This window comes from Elaeis guineensis, chromosome 1 (genome assembly GCF_000442705.2).
Source record: "Elaeis guineensis isolate ETL-2024a chromosome 1, EG11, whole genome shotgun sequence".
NCBI lineage: Eukaryota > Viridiplantae > Streptophyta > Magnoliopsida > Arecales > Arecaceae > Elaeis > Elaeis guineensis.
The window spans coordinates 104795777-104818165 of NC_025993.2; the positions used below are offsets into that span (position 1 = coordinate 104795777).

The 22389-nt window shown below is 37.3% G+C and overlaps 2 protein-coding genes across 4 annotated transcripts; one reads left to right on the plus strand and one right to left on the minus strand.

Moving 5' to 3' along the window:
* Positions 1-1100: 1100 nt before the first annotated feature.
* On the plus strand, positions 1101-18269 carry LOC105038235 (probable sodium/metabolite cotransporter BASS4, chloroplastic). Of its 3 annotated transcripts, XM_010913967.3 has the most exons (15): positions 1106-1437; positions 2938-3043; positions 4829-4936; positions 5023-5090; positions 8006-8084; positions 8231-8289; positions 8361-8429; positions 9362-9475; positions 10022-10043; positions 12437-12504; positions 14824-14909; positions 16402-16531; positions 17596-17697; positions 17782-17882; positions 17972-18269. In XM_010913967.3, the coding sequence occupies exons 1-14, from the start codon at positions 1234-1236 to the stop codon at positions 17854-17856; spliced, it is 1290 nt and encodes a 429-aa protein (XP_010912269.1). In that variant the 5' UTR covers positions 1106-1233; the 3' UTR covers positions 17857-17882; positions 17972-18269. The 3 variants fall into 3 exon arrangements, with proteins under 3 accessions (XP_029118357.1, XP_010912271.1, XP_010912269.1); XM_010913969.3 differs by lacking the exon at positions 9362-9475 and having other exon boundaries at positions 1105-1437; XM_029262524.2 differs by lacking the exons at positions 16402-16531; positions 17596-17697; positions 17782-17882; positions 17972-18269 and adding an exon at positions 15172-15535 and having other exon boundaries at positions 1101-1437.
* A 1562-nt stretch (positions 18270-19831) lies between these two features.
* Positions 19832-21413, minus strand: LOC105038236 (protein SELF-PRUNING). Its single transcript, XM_010913970.3, has 4 exons — positions 21103-21413; positions 20928-20989; positions 20589-20629; positions 19832-20445 (listed from the first exon to the last, which is right to left on the minus strand). The coding sequence occupies exons 1-4, from the start codon at positions 21301-21303 to the stop codon at positions 20228-20230; spliced, it is 522 nt and encodes a 173-aa protein (XP_010912272.1). The 5' UTR covers positions 21304-21413; the 3' UTR covers positions 19832-20227.
* Between the last annotated feature and the right edge of the window lie 976 nt (positions 21414-22389).

Genomic DNA, 22389 nt, shown 5'->3' on the forward strand with positions numbered 1-22389 from the left:
TATCAATTATGATGATCGTTGGAATACTTACTTATTTTGGAAGGACCGTTAGAAGATTACTCTGGCGTCGATGAAGAAAGATGACCTATTTAAACCAAAGCCAGAGACCAGCATCAACCTTCTAACGAATTACTCTTACTTAAAGGAAACAATAGAGGCTTCTAACTCGAAGGCGAGTTCTTTCCAGTTTGGAGAGTATGATGTAGATGCTCTAGCTGGTAAATATCTTGATTTGATGGATGGAATTCGAATCCTATCGTGCTAAAATGAGCATAACTCTCTCATCCGAAATCAGAATTGCTTATAAGGCTCCAATTCAGAAAGCTCTTCTAATGCTTTACGTGTCTGATTGCTTTGCCATCACAATCCGGCTTTGGGGCCAGATTCATTCATTGGACAGATTAATGAGAGTCCGGAGGATCTTGAACGAATTAGAAGTCTTAATTTTTTTTAATTTGTATTTAGAATAAATTTGGATTATTCTAATCTTTTAGTCATTAGATTAGAATTTTTTTCTTATAAATATGGCTCTTTTGGTTAACATTATAAGCAGTCTATTTTTTTGATATTGAATCAAAACACGGTAAGAGAGTTTCTTCTTATATTTTGTTATTCTCTTTGTTTCATATGTCTTTCTCCTCTAATTTCACTAAAATATGGTCTCGGCGGTGTCAATTCCCTTCAAATATTTAATCTTTGCAAATGTTTTATTTTTATATTTTTTTAACTAGTAAAAAAAGGTTCTTTAGCTCTGAGGTCGAGCCTGAAATCCGAAGTCCGAGTAGCGAGTTCGAACGTGTATAGTAGGCCTGAAGATAAGGATAGACCGGCCTGTGCCCTGGTCCGATTAAAATAAGTTATATTAAATTTCTGGTATAGAAAATCTGATGTGGAATGTACCATCTTATTCGATTGATTCACGTAGTCATTATTTTTCAATACATATTTAATATCTACAGATTAATTTTTTTATTTTAAAATTTTATATAATAAAAATATTTTTATTTTTAAAAAAATTATAATATTTTATATCCATGTTACGCCTTGCATTCAAAAGCTAGAATTTTTGTCCCGGTTCCTGTTATAACTTTGTTGGCTCAAGTTATGATATGAGACCTTGACCTGGTCCCGGCCCGTGAACCAGGAGCACACAGTTCTTCATTCTGTCTCCAGCCTCCTCTGCTCTGTGTGTGGGGACGGAGCTCGTTGTCTTCCCACCGGTCGGAGGGCGCCATGGCGGTGGGATCCCTTCAAACTCTAGCATTCAGGCCTCCATCGGCCGCAGGAAATGGCGTTTCCGGGCGACGAACAGCGTCTTTTCCGGCGAATCTTTTCAGTTTCCCACGCGAGTTTCTCATTGCTATCGCTCCTCCGTCGCTCTTCGCCGAATCTCGTCAGGTTGTGCGATATCTGCGGGCAACTGGAGGATCCGACCAGGTTTCCTTATCTTTCTTCTCTCTCCAAAATACTTCCGGTCTTGGAGCTTTTCTACGGTAGAAAACCATCTGATCTCTATCTTTTGTCTGTTATCTGGAAAACTTGTGACGCCTATTCGTTAGTTTACTTGGTGTTGTTGTTCTATATCTTGGAGAATATTAAATCCTCTAATCCATATACTTCATGTGCTATTTTGGAAATTGTGGCTTATACTCGTCAATCTTTCTAAGTTCTTCCTTGTAAAAGATGTAATCCTTAGGGCCGTTCTTTTGTGGATAAATATTATAAAAAAATTGATCAATTTTTTCATTGACCAACTTACTCATGTTCTCATATTTTTCAAGATGGATAAATTACTTTCCATGGATATCATTTATTTATGAAATGGAGGATAAATGTTACCCACCTAGGAGATAGTTAAATCATTTTTTTATCAGCTAGTAAAATAGATATTTGATTTTATTGCTAAAATGCCCTATTCTGATTTTCAATGCCTAATAACTCAGTCATCCACTTTCTCCAAACTTAAAAAGCATAAAGGATATTATGAAAAATATGGATAAATTTTAGTAACTTATCCAAAAAAATAATAATATGAAAGAACATTGGTAACAGATTTCGCCACTTTTCCATGCGTAAAAGGGCATGGATAAATTATTTTTCTGCCTAAATATTGCATGGGTAATATTTATCTAGAAAATATACATTCCCAAGTAAATTTTTTATCCACAAAAGAGTGGACCTAGTTCTTGATCTTGTCATGCGGACAATCAATCGTACTGGTTTAGTACGAAATAGAAAATAAATTAGAGCTTAAAAAATAACACAACCGACATAAAAATTTATGTGGTTCGTCCATTGGCCTTTGTCTACCTGTGGTGATAGGAGAAAATTCACTATATCAAAGAAAAAAAAAGGTTGAAGAGGATTAGAAGGAGAAGAAAGATGTGTACACGTGACCCAGATCCCATTCACGCCACACACTCAACAGATAGCCTATGTGATCTTTAAATTAAATAGATAAAAGGAGCACAGCATTGTATGCTTCATTTACTTTCCACATCCTGATGCATTTTTTCACCATTCACTGTTCACAAGTTTCATAATGTGTCATGCACTTGCCTTTCTTGATATAAATTTTATGGTGGTTGCAAGTATAAATATTCTGTTAAGTATGGGGCCAAGGTCTGAAACTATCTCTGTAGTTCGCAGCCTTGAAATTTTTGATAGTTGAAAGTAGAATTGAAGGTTGTTTCTCTTAAGCCTGTGCATCATCTATGTTTTGTGGTGGCAACTCAAGAAGGTTTGATATTATGGCACCATGTCACTTTGGGAGTTTAAACATCAATAGACAGATAAATGTTTCGTAAATCATAACCTAAGGGATTAAATGCTTATGCACACACACACGCGCGCGCGCGCAAACACACACACACACACACACACACATATATATATTACATAAGGCTTCAGGAAAAAAATTTCCATAACTTGTTTCAGGTATATGGTGATGGAAATGATCAGAGTAAGGATTCAAATATTCAGAAGGTCTTTTCTTGGACACAGCCATTGTTGGACTTTGTAGGAACCAACTTCCTTCCTTTAGGTAAATAAATTCATCTGCTTCTCATTTTAAGTTTCCTATTGCTGTTATAGCTTCCTAACTATGTTTGTCACAGCCACTGATTAACTTGCATTTTATCTGATTGCCACTGTTGATCATTTCTTTCCTTTGCATTTTTAGATTATTTGTAAAGCTATTATATTTATCATGAAAAAAATTGTCGTACCTCCAAGTACATGCATGTGTACTGCTTCTATAATCTGTAAAATTTTGGTCAGTACTTTGTACCTGGTAATGAACTTTAGGTTAATGTAGTTTCAACTTGAATTGAGGATGACCTGTGTTAAACTTGAACTTGTTTATAGGTTTTGCTCCAAAGAAGCATGTAAGAAATCTAAAAAAATGGCAACAAAGTTGAAAACATGGATTTAAGCTAATTTTGGTGATGAAGGTATTGTGATAGATTGTTGGACAAATTTTGATATTATTATTATTTTCTTTTGAAGTCATTGATTATAAATTCTACCTGAGAAATGCCCAGAGGAACCAGTAGTAGTTAATCTGCAAGTTTATCTGCATTCTGTTATTCTTCTTGAAGTAGATATAGCTTTATAGAGGATGCAATAACTGAGGTGTTAAGGATGCATGAATACCTATGGAATCTTCAAAGTCAAAAGGTCAATTTTGGTTAACCAACTTATGTAGTTAGACCTTAAAAATGGGAAAATGACATAACGACATAATTGGCATAGTCAGGCAATTTAGCAAGGAGGGTTGTCAAGCAAAGGTTTGAAAAATGAATATAATCTACATTATACAATTTCATCATGTAGAGATGATCTATGTGAAGGTTTTATCATGCTTAAGCGATTGATAGCAAAAAATAAATGACAGTTTATTATCTTGGGGAAAATATATGATCAAGTTCTGGAAGACATAATCTGGTGTGCATTAAGGAAGAAAGGCCTACTTAAACTGTAACTGAAATTGTCAAGAACATGCTTAGAAGGGTGTAGGAGGCATAAGAAGTAGCACTGGCTAGAGAAGAGAGTTTCCAGATAATGTTATAATAGATGTGCCTAAGGGTTGATCGTGTGCAGATGATATTGCAGTAACTGATGAGAAGTGAAGATGGTGTGTTTTAAATTGAAATTATTGATGACTTTTGATGATATGCTTAAATATCAATGTGATTAAAAAAGATAGATGGGAAAAAATTGCACAAAAATTTTGAGACTCCTTTTTACAGATGAAAAATGAAAACCACTCATATACCAAATAATAGGACCATGTGCAGGTATATTGTTTTCACTTTATGCATATGTAATTTTTTTTTTTTTGCTCACGTGTGCCATCCATTTGTTGGTGGAAGTGAGTGTTTTGGTGTGCATCTGTGAAAATGACATGCTCACCTTAATTATAGAAGATTAGAAGTTACTAAATTTTATTGACTATAATCTCCATCCTTTTAGGAGGCTAGAAGGACGCTCTTCTTAGGTTGCAAATATGTATACAAATATGAATGTGCATGTATGTGTATGTTTAAGCATTTACTTTTGTATGTGTAATAAGCTTTCTTAAAATGTATCATTTTCTTGGTTACTGGAATTTTACTAACTTGTTTCGACGATAAACTCCTGCTCAGGAGGAATAAACTCTAGCATGCACTGTCAAGGGTTTCATTTCCTTGCTTAAGTAATCTTTTGGTCTTTTATATTATGTCACAACACTCTTTTCTTAGTATTATGGGTTGATGATGGTGTAAGAAGCCAACTATCATCCAAAGCATCTTGTCTGATCCCTTTTCCTTTCTCCTTTTATGTCAAGCTCTTGTCAGTGGAATAACTATAGGACTTGTCAATCCAACTCCTGGCTGTCTTGCTCACAAATATTCTTGGTCAAGATTTAGTACCTGTGGGATCTTCTTTATCTCAGGTGAGGTCTAAAATGCCTGCATTGGCTATGTGTTTTTCAAGACTGGACATGTCTTATGATTTTGGAATGTCTTTTTGATGATATAGGACTCATGTTGAGCAGTAGGGAACTTGGTGCAGCTATAGAAGCTTGGCCTGCGGGACTTTTTGGGCTAGTATGATCTCAATTTTCCTGTGTCTTATAAGAGCCTAAGGTTTCTACTTTGTATGTATGTAATAGGTGGTGTAGCTCACTCTTGGTTTTCATGTGGTTTGATGCCTGGGTTATGTATTGCTCTGTTTAATTCCTTCTTAAATCTACAAAGAAACAACCCATGGGGTTTAATCTATATGTTTTTTGGACCTGGTCTGTGTTACTTGCTGCAACAAATATGAAGTGTTAAGTAATACAGATTCTTGCATCCTTAGCCTTATTCGGTTAATATGTATCATGCTAACATATACTAGAGTTATACCTGCATAAATAGACGGGAGTCTTTTGCAACATTTGACAAATTACAGCAAGTTGATTTAGAGAAGAATACATATGATTCTCCCTCAACCTTGAACTCTTTGATCATCGAATCCTCCTTTTAAGGCACGATCCTAATATATCCTTTAATTTTTGAATGCACAAGCTCAAAGTTAATGATTAGCAGGGCCACAAGGAATGCATTTTGCTTTATATTTATTTTCTCTATTGAATAATCAACATTCTCAGGAAATGAAAAGAAAGGTTAAAGTGGTCAACACTGTGACCATGATGCGAATCCTAACTACCAGCTCTTTATATAGTAATAGTGTCTCTCTAGATTTGGAGGGTACCAGGAAACCTTAAGCTGTTATATGGTTTTTGAGGCTTTTGCTTACAGAGGGTAACTATACAAGGTTTACCTTGCCTTAGCATCTAGATGAGGGGCTAGGAGGCAGTAAAGTATGCAAAATTGTATTCATGCATGTATAAATGTCTATCTATGTATTGTGGGCAACTGGGCATATACATGCATATTTTGCACTTATATAGATAGCTAATGCAAACAACTTTCTATAGGGATTAGATCTTTAAAAACGAGTTTCCGAATTTTGTGTAGAACAGGTCTCCAATAAACATCCATATATCTTATCGAGCATGAAAGCCATAATGAGTTCCATACCATCATAATTGTTTTTATTTTAATTTATATTTCATGGATGCATATTAAAATTAACATATTAACCAATAGATGGTTTTCTACTCTTTGAGATATATTGCATTGGCTCTGCAAGCATAACTCATGTGTCCTTTATTCGTGATTTCTAAAATGCCCACAATTTGATCTCCTTAGGCATGCAAATTTGAATTTATTTTATTGGAGGTCTTTATAGAATAAGTTTGCATAGCATTAGGAGCACATTGCTAGTAAGTATATGGGAGGTGGTAAATTCCAAAGGACTAATTTTGGCTGTGTATAGCACCTCTATCTACTATTTCTATTCAGCAGGTCAAAAAAGAAAAAAAGAATATTGGACTGCTATCACATTTTTATTTGCCAATACAAGGATGAGGTTTGCACAACAATAAAATACAGAAACAGCCTCTCTGAACACAGCGGTAAGGCTGTTTACATCTAACCCTTCCCAAACCTAGCAATAGTTGGAGCCTCGTGAATTGGGCTGCCTTTTTTTTTTGTTGAAGGATGAAGTGATAGGCAAATGTTGGAATTGTATTATGACCTATGAATTCTCTTATTAAAGCAAAATAAAAAGAAATTAATTAATGCTCTTAGCTTTGTGTTGGAAGCAGAAAATGAGTATTCAGCAAAATTGACTGCTCAAAGGAGGCAAATTGTTCTAGGCATGATGAAAGTACCAATTTAACCTTATACTCAGTGGAGTTTGAAAATCTTGAAGTGGGTCTTGAAGCATTGTTAACTAGTTCTAGTGCTAATCATGTTGGATCCTGAGATTCCTGACTGGATTAATCTTTGCCCAACCTTCCATCTGAAGGTCCTGCTGTGCTTTTACCGTGGAATTTATGTCACGGGACTGCTTGTTTATCAGGAAGTTTTTTTTTTATAAAAAAAATCTGCTTTAATTTTTCTTCATCTATGCTATACTAGTAAATAGGAATATGTGAATTGGTATGGACATGCTATGAATTGTTGTTTTCTCCTTTTAAACACATTGCCGGGAAATCTTGATATCCTATTTCAACAGGCCTTGAGTCTTTCCGGCTAGAATTTTGAAAAAAAAATGACTATTATGACTTTATGAGTCTTTCTGGCGGGATTCTTTTGTAGAGTAAGTTAAACAGAAAAGTAACTTTTAAAATATCCAGTTTGCCTTTAGAACAAAATGGCTATTTCCTAGCATCTAGGAGGTTAAAGTGGAATCAAGGGATCTTATTTCACTTTTGCCCCTGTTGACCCCAACTATGTGCAGCCTAAGTATTGAATCTGTATTACTAGCTGTTGACATTAGTCATTGTGCCAAGTCGTGTCTGTTTTACTTGGCTTGTATATCAGCTGTTCTATTCCTAGCACTGGCAATAGTGCCCCATAGAGCCAGTTGGCATTGATGCATTTTAATCCCCGCATGAGCACGTAGAAGTTGTTTGCTTATGGAAGCAAACTCAACATGTAGATTGTGTAGTTTGGTTATGACTTTTAAAATGGGGGAATACTGCCAACACCATGCATGGCTCACTTTACAGTACTATGCCAATACCATGTTGGCATGCCATTGGCAAGTAATACTTTGACCTTGCATTTGACCCCATATGCTCTTTGTTACTGAACAGGAATTGCTTACTCAAAGATACAATGGAAGGTCTCCATGGTATTTCCATTTTTTCATGTGTGGAATATAATCTTCAGATGTTGAATATAAAAGCCATCTACCCCACTTTAATTTCCTTCATATGTGGCTTTTATATACTGCAGATATTGTTGTTTCTCCTGTACTTATATTGTGTACTTCAACCGCCTGGTGGATGTCTATATACTTGCTGATCTTTCCTCTTTCTTCATAGTGTTTAATGTACTCTATTTTTCTTATTGCCACTGCTTGCAATCTATGATTTTGCAATGCTCTATTCTTTTTGTCCTTGTAGGGTTCAATTCTGTTGTTTACTCCTTTTTTCTCAAGGCTTATCTTACAAATTCAGTTGATGCCTCATGAATTTGTCACTGGTACGTGGTCATTTTTGATAAATAACTTTGTTCCCTTTTTTTAGTTATTTTTGTTGAGGTTGTAGTTTCTTCACATTGTCTTCCTTGTCATTGACTTTATATTGCAGTTTCTTCAAAAGTCTTGACTTGATAGATTTACTCTATAGGGTTAGCAATTTTTTGCTGCATGCCAACAACCTTGTCAAGTGGAGTTGCATTGACACGAGTAAGCTAATACATTGTTTTTCCAGGGCTAGCAATTTCTTTGACTGAGATAAACTTTTGCACTTAATGCAGCTTGCTGCGGGGAATGCTGCTCTTGCTCTTGCAATGACTGTGATATCTAATTTGTTAGGCATTATGATCGTAAGTTAAGCTTTTCTCTCTAAGTTGTAAATCAATTATTACATTATGGTGCCTTGTGATTAGAGCCATGAAGCGAGTGTTTTTATTCCATTAAAATTTCAATTGTTTTCCTTGGAACATGCTTCTAGTGAGAGACTGGCCTGTGAGGGTCTACCTGTGGACTAATTCTAATCATGCGGATGCACTAACACAGCGTGTAAGAAAAAATAAAGCAGCAAAGAATTGGCTTTGAAATCAGCTGGAAGTGATATGGGTACAATCTGTACTTTTTAAAGCTACATCCTGGAAAATGCATCATTAATTCACTATCATGCCCCGTATGGTATGCATTTTACAGATCTGCATGTAATTTGCAGGACCGATACAGTTTACCTCAGTAAATGAGGAACAATGAGCGCTTTCCCTTCACCTAGATATTTTTAATGACCTCTTTTCCACTTTTTAATTATTTACATGAAGTTGTCCAGTTGTGGGTAGTTCCTTACGTTCAACACTATCACTTTCTTTCTATAATAGAAGTCTTCATGAAAATTTCTTTCGGATGCTTGCACTCTCAGAAGGATCATGAACAATCTTTTGTTTAGTGTCTGATGATTGATTCTGATGAAAAGGTTTGATGTTTCTTGGTAGGAAAGGAGTTAATGCTGGAAATTATTGTCTTTGAAAGCTACTGTTTCATTTTTATGATGGTCGGAAACTTGTTAGCTGTTTCTGTATTATCTTATGTTAAGATTGTGTATTGTTTGTTTATTAGTAAGACAAGAGCCACTTAAAGTCACTTGCCTCAGCATTTCCAGTTATCTGGTCTTAACTAATTACAACTGCATGAGATCTTTGGCAGTATTTTGAGCCACATTGATCTTTGCATTTAGAGATCGATGGTTTGTGCCAGTGTACTGTTGGGCTCATCTTGAAATTATATTGTGTTGTAGGTGCCATTTTCTATCTCTAGGTACATAGGAGTGGGAGCTGGGGTGTCTGTCCCTACTTCGCAATTATTTAAAAGTCTTATCACTAAACTTTTGGTCCCACTCATTATCGGAAAGGTATTCTTAATCAGCCTTGCAATATTGAAAGAATACTTATGTTTATTTTCTGATGTGAAGATTATAAAAGATGCTGATTGTCATAATGCATTAGTAAGTTATGTATATGATTTATTGTTTGCTTGAAAGTTGAAAGGTAAAGTTTTGTTATTGTTCTGTTATATAAACCTGCTTTTCAGTCTGTGTACAACAATTTCTGCGGTGACAAATCCACTTTTAACAAAATTAGATGCTTAAATCTTCTCTGGCAATTCAGCATATTACCTTAATCAATTCAACATAGTTTTATTGATAAGATATGGAAATCATTCAGCATTCCTTTTATATGCTGATGCTTTGTAGGTACCATATTACTTAAGCATGCGTAGGCTAACAGTTTTCGATTATTTTATGTTTAGTTTCTGGATCTAGACCCGATGCATCACTGCTATTCTTTTTCCTAAAATACTTTGCAATCTTCATCACTTGAATTGATCATAATGCTACATTACTGGTCCAAAAAGAAAAGAACAAAAGAGAAACTTATTCCTGCTTTCCTGTTTGCAGGTTGTTCGGGATTCCTCAGAACGTAAGTACTGTTCATTGCTATCAATTATATTTTGTTAAAAACAATATAAAAGATAAATACAATAGGAAAAATAGAATGAGCTTATTGCCTTTGCTGATTTATGAGGGTGAGACTTGGCACAATGGTAAGGTTGCTCTATTGTGGCCTGGAGGTCATGGATTTGAAACATGGAAACAGTCTTTCTGCACTCGGTGGTAAGGCTTTATACATCAGATCGTCCCCAGATCTTGCAATAGTGGGAGCCTCGTGCACTGGCTGCCTTTCCTAGTTCTGCTGATTTACATTGGAGTATGTATTTAGTGCACACAATGTGCAACTGGATTGTGTTGCCAACTAACAATAATCAGTTCATGCTAATTAATCATTGTCATGTGAATTTGTATGGGTTGTTTATAAACCTGATTGCAGGCATACTGGTTAAGAACATTGGCAAGACTGACCAAAAACTGTGAGAACATCAGCTAACCTGAGCAAGGCATAGGCATCCCGAATGTTTGTATTCTGATGTTCTAGGATTCATTATTTTGATAACAGTCAAGTTTTGACCTTTCTCATCATTTGTTCTTAGCAAGTATAATCAAGCCATTCTGAAATCCTTAATACTAAGATATTCTTAGGTTTTGCAAGTCTCTTTTTCAGCTCCTCTGTGAGATATTCATGCCTCTCCTATGTAGGGCCATCTCTGATTCTTGCATGCCCATATTACCTTTGTTGGTTTCTCCTTAGCATAATTTTTTTTTTCTTTGCACAGATCTAGTCAAAGAACTTAAGTCGTAATTCAACCTTAGTATAATATCCATTCGAAATAGAGCAAATGAAATTTACAAGTGGGCAATTTATTGTTCTTATTTGCATCCCACTTTTTTTTGGCATATTTTAGAATAAATAATAGTCACAACCAAGGTACGTTGTCTCAGTACCCGGTCCCATACCGATGCTGCTCTATTTCGGCATTGGTATGCATGGTACGGGGGCTGGTTCGGCGTATTTAGTGTCAGTACATCCCCCGTACTGCATATAGATATCGAATCGGTATGGCATGGTATGCCTCGTACTGCTCGTTTTGGTATGGTATGCCATACCTTGATCACAATCCACACCACCGATGACAAGCTGCAAGTCTTAGCTTTTTGGAACATCTGAATATCTCCTTAACTAGTGTAAATAGGATTATTTAGGGTCATTCTCCTCAATTATTACTATGTCCAAAGAAGCATTTAGGAAGGACATTCAAAATTAAAGAATCGAGTAGTCATGATACCATTCTCGGTCCAGTTAATGTCTCTACCTATATTCCATATCTTTCATCATATAGGTCTTTTCTAAATCAACTCTGGGATATAGAATAATTCTGCTATCGTCAGCTATTAAATATTACGTTCATAGCCCATCGGGATTGGTCCTCGCCCTTAAGTTATAGAAGGTTTGTTTATGAAGTAAAATATGGTGAAGGGGACCTTGATGTTTTTCTGCTAGCACTTATTACAGTCTGAAATCCAGACTTCTAAAATAAATCTTAAAATCTGAATGTAGGATGGGGCCTTTAACCTTACCAGCATTCCTCCATCTATAAATGGGGTTTGCTTCATGGCTTAGGGTTTGATCATTCAGTGTTTGAGACATTTAGTCATTGGCTTTGAATACTTGGCTCGTGCATAGTGCATTACTTAGTTTTACAAATTCTAGAAAAGCCAAACATCCATTCTTAATTAAAAGCTATAAAATTAGCTTCAAACTAGTTTTGGATACAAGCAATAAAATCCTACTTTCCTAAGGATTGTTAGAATAGCATACAACTTGTACATCTTGCCTAAATACTAGGATACCGCTTGACACCCGGAAAAAAAGAATCCCGCTAACATACTTAGCCCCTTGTTTCTCTTAAAATGGTTCTTTTTGTTGGATATCATTTCTTTCTATGTAAGTTGGTTTTTTAATCAGGGTTCTTTTATCTGGTATTTATGGCCTTGCTGAGGTAGTAGTCCGTTTATTGTCACAGTGTAAGCTGCAAGTTGGAGAACTCATTAAGCTCACTGTCATGCTTATTCCTGGTTTCCACTGCCTGTTTCAGCGCCATTGACTATATTTTCCGAAAGTAGGCAAAGTGAATCAAATAGTTTCACAAATGGAAGGAACAAATGTTTCTTGTGTTTTTGATATATCATATGTATGTCCTGTGTTTAGCTCACGTATGTGAAAGTTTCAGATACTTTCATTTAAGTGGAAATTGTTTTGCAACCTAGGATTTATGATAAATTAAAAATTCATTTAATTATAAGCAGCATTGTATATGTCCACACTTCTATTCCGCCAATAATCACTTGTTTAGATTGGCAACTTTAATGTCATCAAAACACATGAGAATATGAAATCTTCTTGTTTTTGTATTGCAGGCATGGCAGAATATGTTGATCGAAATCTTCGTTCTTTCTCAATGATTAATGCAGTACTTCTTAGCCTAGTATGTCTTAATCCTTGTGTTAGATTCCAACTTGTTAAGTAATTGTAAACCTTGCTGCAATGCATTCATTGCAAGGTAAATAAGAGTTTTGAACTTGTTTTGGCATGTTTGGATGTGGAATAAACAGGTGGTACAAGTTTACGAGCTATTTCTCACTCATATTATGATTTTTCTTAATTGTGAGGCTTTTATCTATTGTAGATCTGTACTATCATCATATTATGATTAATGCAGTACTTCTTAGGCTTTTATTTATTTCTATTCCTTGGTTAGAAATCATTGTTGATTGTGCTTCTTTTGATACATGACCGCCTGTGATGAAGCTCAATCAGGTAATGCACCGACAAGAGAAAAAACAATACTTAAGGAAGATGTGTATTTCATCTTCTGCTTAGACTTTAGCTTCTTTAACAAAACATTCTGAACATGATTAAAATTAAAAACATAACACAACTAACAAAATGATTGTTGTGGTGCATTGTTTGGCAAGGCAATAACTTTTTATCATCATTGCACAAAAGATGAATCTCACAAACAAAGGAAGCTATTTGAAGTAAGGGCTTTGCTCTCAATACTGTGTAGGGCTGCGCAAATAACCGAAACCCAAAGAAACCCACTCAATTTAACCCAATAAACATCGGTTTTGGTTGGTTGAAAGACAAATCGGATGGAGTCGGGTTAGGGTTTGTAAAAAATTGGTTATTTACATTCGGATTCGGTTCCTACACTTTTAACCGATACAAAACCGAACCCAACTGATGTAGTATTTCACAAACTCACTTTCATTTTGGAACGGTGTCATTTAGACTTCAATACTTCATTCTAAAAAGCACCCCATCACCTATTTAGATTCATGAGAATATTAATGTTGAATTGTTGATGGAAGCATATCAATTTGAGACAATTCTAAAGTGAAAACTTTTAGATGAGTAAATCTTCCATTTTTCTGTTTCGTTTTGTACAGATTCAAAAATAAGTCCAAAATTTGTAACTTATAATGTTTAGACATTTTTTGTATTAAATTGACAAAAAAAAAGTAAATAAGCATTGGGTCAACATTGAAGTCTAAACTGACACAATTCATCCGAATCCACTACAAATCATTCACTTCGATTTCAAACGGTTTATACATGATAAACGGTTGGCAGCGGGTTGAATTTTCTTCAATCCGATTGGATTCGGTCGGATGAAATTTTTCTCTCAATCCAACCGAATCCGAGCCGTGCTCAGCCCTAATATTATACCTCATAAGTGGCCTAACTGTGCAAGAGGTATGGGAGCAAATTCTGGTGTAAACTTTTAAGTGGTCCCCACCAAAACAGATAAAAATTGTTTATAAATTGGGAGCAGTCTATGAATTTCTGACAGACTGATTTAGCGGCAGGAGTCCTTAAATTTAGTATTCTCTTCCTTTACACAAGTTTTCTTGCAGCAAGTTGATTTATCAGCTATGGTTTCTAACTTTCTATGCTCACAATCCTTGGCTGTTAACTGGCATAGGAGTTCTAGTGAAGAGGCAGCATTATCTGCACTTTATGTGGATGACGTAGTAACAATTAATGAGATGAGAACATTTATGGAATGTGGATTATGAAGTTAAGCTCGAGTGGGTTAAGATTTAAAATTAACAATAAAATTCAAATGCAACTATAGTTAACAACTAGTGGAAACAAGGCTATGTCAAATTTTATGGTCAAAAGATACCTTAGGTCAGCTAAACTACTAAATCTATACTCCACTGAAGAATCAAAAGATTAATATATATTTACTATCAGATATGAGCAAAGTGCACGAAGTGGAGATGCAGTTTTGAGAACCTGTGTAATTGCCTCATGCTAGTTTTACAGACATGTTTGTTACAATTTCTATGAGAGTGAATATTAGTTCTCAGTGAAATATTTGTGCAAGATGAGCATTGAACTTATGAGCAAGTTGAAGATGAGAACTGATTAAGATAGTTTTTCCATTTATAACAGAATTAAATGAGACACCATCAGGTAGCGGGAGTCTTGGGTATAGAGGGAAGAAGATAAGGAGTGAACACCAAGGCAGATTAGGTTGGTTAAAATGAGAAGGGGCTAGAGTATTTCTTCAATACACATGATGTAGCCTATGAACTTTGTCAACCCCAAATATTATTGGTTTTTTAGTATCATAGAGGCCGTGTCATTACTTGCATGTGCACATTTGCATTCTGTTACTTGCAAGTAGATGTTTACAAGAGTACCATGATACCATGATACATGCTCTCACAAATTAGTTTTTTCTTCCCCCCACTTTCTGTCTCCCACCTAGATCAACGTGTTTACTGTATTCCAGGTGCCATGGATGCAAGTGAGCAGATCAAGATCTCTACTATTGACAGTGAAGCCAGCAGTTTTTGCTGTCGCCATTGGTATGGGAATGTATGTGCTTCACTAACCTATATTTCTTCTGGAGTTCTTTTTTTCCATGCCTTGCTGCTTTATATGGTGTATTTGATTAACAGTCTGTTCTATCTCTGTTACATAACCCAGTAGTGAAGCCACTGCACCTTGACCTGCCAAATGCAAGGGCATCTGTAGCATTTGTGATGGCAGTGAATTTAGTTTATATGTTATATGTTTTGCTACTGTGAGATATAAAAAAGGTATGCATGTTTTAAGCCTGGAAACCTTCTGTTTCCAGGATAAAGATGGTAGCTCTAGTGCAGGAGATGCTATATTCTTTTGCTGATGAAATGAAAGTACTGTTTGCATGGGCTGAATGGAGAATTTGATGTTCACTTAAAAACTCCAAGATGTGAGGGCTGTGGATGAGTGAGATTGAAGCAGAGGATTCATTCTCAAAATTTTTTAATGGCTAGAGGGAGATCACATAAAGGATGTTTTCAGGAGCTTGAATGTAGCTAATGACTAGGTTGCCCTTCATTCGGTTTTATATACTTTTGGTATCTCCTTTTTCTTCTTTAATTTCCCCCTTTCTCTTTATGGTTAGTGGTTGGAGGGGTTTCATTGGTTTTTTTTTTTCTTTTCTTTTTTTTTGGGTGTTTGTTGTTTTTTTTTTTTTTTGTGCAGTTGTGCTGGGGGAGGGGGGGGGGGTGGCACAGTGGGGATATGTGGAGGCAGAGTATCAAATACATGGAGGCAAGGCAAATGCTATTCTTCCGTGTTTGTTGTGTGCGTGTTTTTTTTCGGGAGGGGGTGTACGTGGTGTTAGGGTGGATACATGGAGATGTTACAGGTATTTTCTTCCCCGCAATATATCACCGGTACTATTTTTCCCAAAAAAATAGAAATTAGATGTTGTTGATGTGGTGACCAAGGTCCTTCCCATATTGTTTCTTTTTGTCTAATGGGCAGAATGAAACTCATTTGTTGTGTAAGAAAATCACCGAGCAGCCAAGTCAGTACCTTTATTGCTTTTCCAATGAAATGTAAATGATCTTCCATCTTACATAAAATGTTCTTACATTTTTTTGGTATCCATGCTTCTGTTTACATTTCTAGCTGTGTTTGTCTTGGCTTTTTGTGGTTGTCATTGGCTGGTTTACTTTCCGTTGACTTGGGCTGTTGAGCTTCAATAAATCTATAAACTACTCTTTTTTTCATCGTGGAGATGAATGGGGAAGAAATGTTTTTATGGTACCCGGGAAAGGATTCTGACATTGACATGTTTGGTCTTGCATGTGTGTCTGAAATTGAAGTCTATTGCATGATTTCTGATATCAGATACATGGCATTCACAATGCACTTTCAAGTTGTCTATTTTTAGAAATTGTTGCACCTCACTCTGGCAGCTTTTTCAGCTTTTGATATACATACAGCTTTCACTTTGTTGCATTTGAATGAAGAGGGCAAGCTGATGTAACCTCAGTAGGATCAACTGTCAACTGTATATTCTTTTCACTTGTTGCAGACTACTACATCTCATTCTGTTGGCATTCAACGCCCTAACAGTGCGTAGCCTGTCAGTAGTCTCTGGCGGTAGCAAATCGGTTTTTGCAAAGAAAGAGAATGCCCGTGCTGTAATAGTAGTTGCCAGCCAGGTCAGTATGCATCATGGCGTTGACTTATGAATAATCGCTATTGCAATGTTGTTGCAGTTTCTGGGCATAATATCATGTCATAAGCATATGTTACAGCGTGTAACATGGGCGCTGACCATTATAACTGCTTAGTCTAATGGTGACTATGTCTATATATATATATATATATATATATATATATATATATATATAAGTGTCTCAGTGTGCGAGGCTTTTGTCACGGTGGGGTCTAGGGAGGGTCAAAATGCATGCAGCCTTACCCCTACATTCGAGAAGGTTTTTTCTATGTTTCGAACTCGTGACATGCAGGTCACAATAGAAAAACCTTACCATTGCACTAAGGCCTGCCCCTTATGGCTGTTTGTAATAGTAACTCTAAAATATTTAGATGTTCTTTAAGTACATGTTGGTATTAATTTTTAAAATCATAGCTCTCTAAAATCACTTTTATGGTTACTAATTTGGAAATATAATGATCCTTCATAATTTTTCAGCATCCTGTAACTGTTTGGGGCCATATCTCTTGTATTGCACTTAATAATGTTATTGAAATTGTGTATCTATGGATGCTTTAACATCTTTAGACCTCTGATAGAAATAGTGACAAGAGAAATACAATTTTATGGAAATTGCTATCGCCAAGAATGACTAAATTTCTAATTTTTGAACCAAAAGCTGGTGTAGCAACAGATCATAAGCTGTTGTCTGACTGGTCAAAGATTTATGGCCTGGCCAGACCGGTTAATATCAACTGCTTGTATGGGCATACTTATGTGATGATTTTTTCCCAAATATGCCGGTCTTTATTTTTTAGATTGGCATCTGTGACTAAGTGGTTCTTATTGGCTTGGTTGCCTTTTTATTTAGAGCTTTTGCAAAGAGTGCCTGTTGTGCTTTTTATGGATTGTTCAATATGTATTACCAGGAAGAAAAAAAAGGGAAAAGGTCTTGGCCTTGTATAGTTTCCTTTGATTTCCTTATAATTTCTGTTAACTTCATGTTTAGGGAATAAAAAAATTATTTAGTCTAACTGGCATTGTCCATTTGTTCGTGCAATCTTGCAGAAAACACTACCTGTAATGGTCGCTGTTGTTGAGCAGCTTGGCAGAGCATTCGGTGAACCTGGATTATTAGTCTTACCATGTGTTGCTTCCCACATCATGCAGGTGGATTATGCATGGACTGATTTTCTTGTAGAATTTATATATGTTTTGCTGGTGCTATAAATTGACATGGAAACAATGCTGCAGATAGTCATCGACTCCTTTATAGTAAACTTGTGGCTTTGGAAGGATCAACTTTCTGCTAAAATCAAAGAAGCTTAGACCATGAAACAACCCATGTTTATATGGTAAAAAAAGAAACCCATTTAGTGACTTGGTGCATTTGATATTCTGCCGCTAATTGCTTAATGACTTTTGATTACATATGTGATTACAGCCATAGCTTGTCGCAGAATCTCCTGCTGGGTGATGCATGAGAAGTACTGTTCATCAGATTATGCAACCATCTAGACCCCAGTAATCGTGCTGGTTGGTCCCTGTTTGAGGATGCACTTAGCTGCAACTAGGATCTGCTTATTCTTTCAGGGAGCCCCAATTGTATTCTATTTATAGGTGCAACTGCAAAAGGATTTAACATTAATTTTGCTGCTTTGTAGGCTTCAGATGCAGTTATCTGGATTAAAGCATGTGTTGCCCATCCAACTTAAGAAATACAGTTGCTAGTTTCCATCTCATCTGTATAACTCATGTTTGGCCTCTGCCTCCTGATCACCAGAATCTTGGTGCTGTGAGAGATACAGATCGATCAGTCCTTGGGTTGATTCTTTTGAAATTTGTGTGGATATTCACCCACCAAGGGGGAATAATGAAGAAATTGCGGGCGGGGGACATCCTGGCCCCAGCTGCCAGGCGTGCTTGGGGTGGTGAGTTTATTAGTTCATTGTCGGTGGTCACAGCATTGCTTGGGATGGCGAATCCATTTTCATTATTCAGTTTGATCTCACATGCAATATCGGTTCAGGTTGAAAATATCTGCTGGATGTGGCCTGTTTGATGATGTCTTTGTTTCTTTTTTTCTTCCTCCAAAAAAAAAAAAAAAGGAAATATGGTGGTTATTCCCCTGTTAGTTGCTAGTTGGATAGCATGGATTCTGTGTGGCCAATCAGCATAAAATACTAGCTCATGTTGCTCCGGGCTTGAGGAGAGATATCACAATGTGCTCTGGGTCACCTGGAGCAGGAGTTGACATCCTCTTCAGGTTGAACTGTGGGAGTTTATTGATTGAACCTCCGGAATTTTCTGCATGGACATAATTGAGTGGACCTTATATGGTACCAAGTTGTGTACGATCTAATTTTGACTGCATGCATAGGATCCACTCGGTCACTACATAACATGGATGGTGATTGGGAGTGTTCAACGCCAAGCCGGAGGTTGCGCACAGGCGACCCTTTTTTCTGGAGCCCAACTTGTGCCGAGGACAGCTAAGACTTCCCCCCTTGGTCGGTCCTTTAGACGCCTCGGCATCCTTTCAAACTAAGGCTGGAGGAGGGCAAAGGGAAAGGGCAACGACAAAGCTGGGTCGGATCGGGACAAACCCCCCGCGAATCTCGTTCGTCCTTGGAAATCTGGGTCCGTCATACACACCGAAATGGACAGTATTTACCTAGGATCCCGCTGCTGTGGGGGCGTCCTGCGTTTCTGTGCGACGACACGCGCCTCGCGATGTCATCATCTCTGCGATGTCCTCTGGATTTATGTATCCCTCCGTATTCCCTCTGCCGCCACGTTTCTGGTGTTGATCGGTGACAGGTACCATGACCAGCGCCTGAGTCTACCAGGTTGTCCTGGACGCGGCCATTGTCACTGGAATATTTAACAAAGATTTAACCATAGATTCCTTGGATGTGCTAGCTTTTGTATTTGTCGCTACAGAGCTGAAAGCCGGCGCACTGGCCGTATAATAGCCGTCTTTGGAAGAATCCTCCAATGGACCAATACGAATAAATAATGCAAAATATTTGATCGAGAAGTCGATTCAACTTAGTTGTGAGTTGTGACACCTAATGTCATCCAATCAGAACAAGTTCCAAATGATGGCTAAAGGCAACTTCCAGCATGGAGCAAATGTTACGAACAAGATATATGCTAGCTAGCCCTGGTCCACGTCTGATCCATTAATTTTAGCGGAGAATTGCGCAGCTGGACAAAGTGAACGCATGGCAAAAGAAAAGTCGCGCACAGTTGAACATTAGTTGGGGGGAGGGAGGGAGAGAGAGAGAGAGAGAGAGGAGGGGCAAGCAAATCTTATCATATGATAGCAAACAACGCATTTACACCAGAAAAAGTAACATCAACAGCACCAACAGTCAAAGAGCTATCAAGCAGCCAATATAGCACTAAGAACAAACACAAAGCCATGGGTGGCCTACCGAGGTTTGTACGCCTCTCAGCCTGTTCCCATTCGACACGTCCGGTTCTGGAAAACAGCAAGATTCAACTCATGCACTGCTCCCAGTCAACATCCTTCTCCGTCATACTCAACTTTGCAAAGGGAGGAAAAGAAGAACCAAGCGGACCCTCACAATGAGTTAGCTTCTTATTATTATTTGTGCGTGAAGAAAGAAAAGTCCAAGGGAGAAGATTTAGATTTGGGGAGAGAGAGATATTGATATAGGTTGGTTGGTAGGCTTTAGCGCCTTCGGGCAGCAGTCTCTCTCTGTGCATTGAAATAGACGGCAGCAACAGGGAGGCCGAGGTCATTCTCCTGCGCGAAGCGGCGGGTGCTGAAGTTATCCCGCGAGTCCGGCGGGGTCACGGCCTGTCTTCGCTTCTGCTTGAAGAGAACGAACACGAAGCGATGGATGCCTATGTTGGGCCTTGGGCTCTCGTAGCTCACCACCTCCCTTCCTGCGTTCAAATGAAAAACTAATATGATCACTATGATCCCTTGGTCAGATTACTCGCTTTCTATCACGGTTAGCACTCAACAAACGCTCTTTCTCTCATCTCTCGCAAAAGGAAACAGACACTAAGATGGAGGAGAGGCCCACCGAAAGAAGCATCAGTGGTGCCTGGAATATCAGTCACGATCCTGTTTCATGGTCAAATTCAAAAGCAAACAGTTAGCCGCAAGACATTGTCAAATAAGCAACCATATCCGCTTCTATGTATGCATTCATGGCTGCATTTAAACATGCATTCATAAGTATTTGGAGATATATAGATAAGGTTTCGCATCTTATATATTATATACATACAGATAGAACCTATCTACGTACATGCATGCATGACAGGATACACCATATACAATGCTTTTACTTTGCTACTTAATTTTGCTCTTCTTCTCAGACTGGAGGCCAGAGATCTAGAGTGAGCATTTTAGAGATTACCATTGGAGGTGTTCCCTCAGGTAAGGATCGCTAGGGCCAGGAACATCTGGGTCTGTCATGACCTGAAATAGATGAAGAATGCATAGGATCGATCGATGAGTTCAAAGACTTTGACAGCGCAGGATAACTGATAAGTTTAGGTTTAAGGGAAAACGGAGAGGAGGATGAAGCCTACCAGAGTGAAGAAAGACCTCATGTCACCCCCTTGGACCTCAACCCTGGGCCTGGAAGCGACTGCAGAAGGATAGAACTCATGGCCATTGCAGACCAGCTTGTTGGAATTGTAGGTTACTACCATCTTCACACTGGGGTTGAAGGGGTCCAGGACTTCTCCTATCACCCTCCCAACAATTAGTGGCTCCAAAATTCTTGCCATGGTTAAGGGGGGATGAGACAAGCTGGAAATCAGAAGTCACAAAGGAAGGGTCTTCTGGGTAGCGAACAGTTCCTGTCCGTTGAGGGGTTGGAAGGCTTCTTGTTGCACAATTGAAGTAGGAGTCTCTCTATTTATAGTGTTGAAGAGCGGTCATGCGGATTTACAAACTAAAAAGAGAATGCCCATTTGCAAACTTGAAAGAGAACTGTGAGGCATGGTACGGGAATTAATGAATATGAAACTTTAAAAAAGGCAACTAGAAGAATCTCTTTTGCTGTCTTAATCATGTAATTAATTTCACATACAACTATACCTGTGTTTTCATTTCTATCTTTATTGTTTTTGATTGTTGAATGCCTAATTTGTGAATATTTTAAAGAAAGTTGGATCATTTGCAAATAATTGGATTTGAAAATATCATATTAATTGCATTGTTTGATACTCTTAAAGTATTTAGAAATGTCCAATTTGTGGAGGAGCATCAGTAACAGTTGTGCATACTGATTACTCGTGTTGCAATGCTAGCTAACGAGAGCTAATACAATGCATTACTAATGTGCAATGTTACGAGAAGTTTAAATGTTGTCTATGCATTATTATTTTAATAATATATATTAGAAAGATCGGTAATGAATTGGATATGGATTGGATCGATCAATATCGATATCCATTCTGTAAATAAAAACTCAATATCCATGCTTGTTTTGTACCCACCTCAGATCGGATCGAATTGGATAGAGTAGATGGTGCGCACAAGTTGGATCTATTCAGATCTCCTAGATAAGATGGATCAAATCAAGTCGGGTTGAGTCCGATAATGAACTTATGATGTGAAAATTCAGAAATGATTATAAGTTTAAAAAAGAAGATTTAGATTAAGGTTCTACTGAATCGGACTCGCAGCAAGACATACTATTCTCCATATCCCATACCTACCCTGGGTTTTAATCAGACTGGATCAGATATCAAGTGGTTTGGCTACAATTGTCGTCCCTAAATATTATGATTTATTATTCATGCTCAAAATAATGTACGTATATGCATAATCTAGATTAAAATAAATATAAAAAATATTCAGAACTTTGA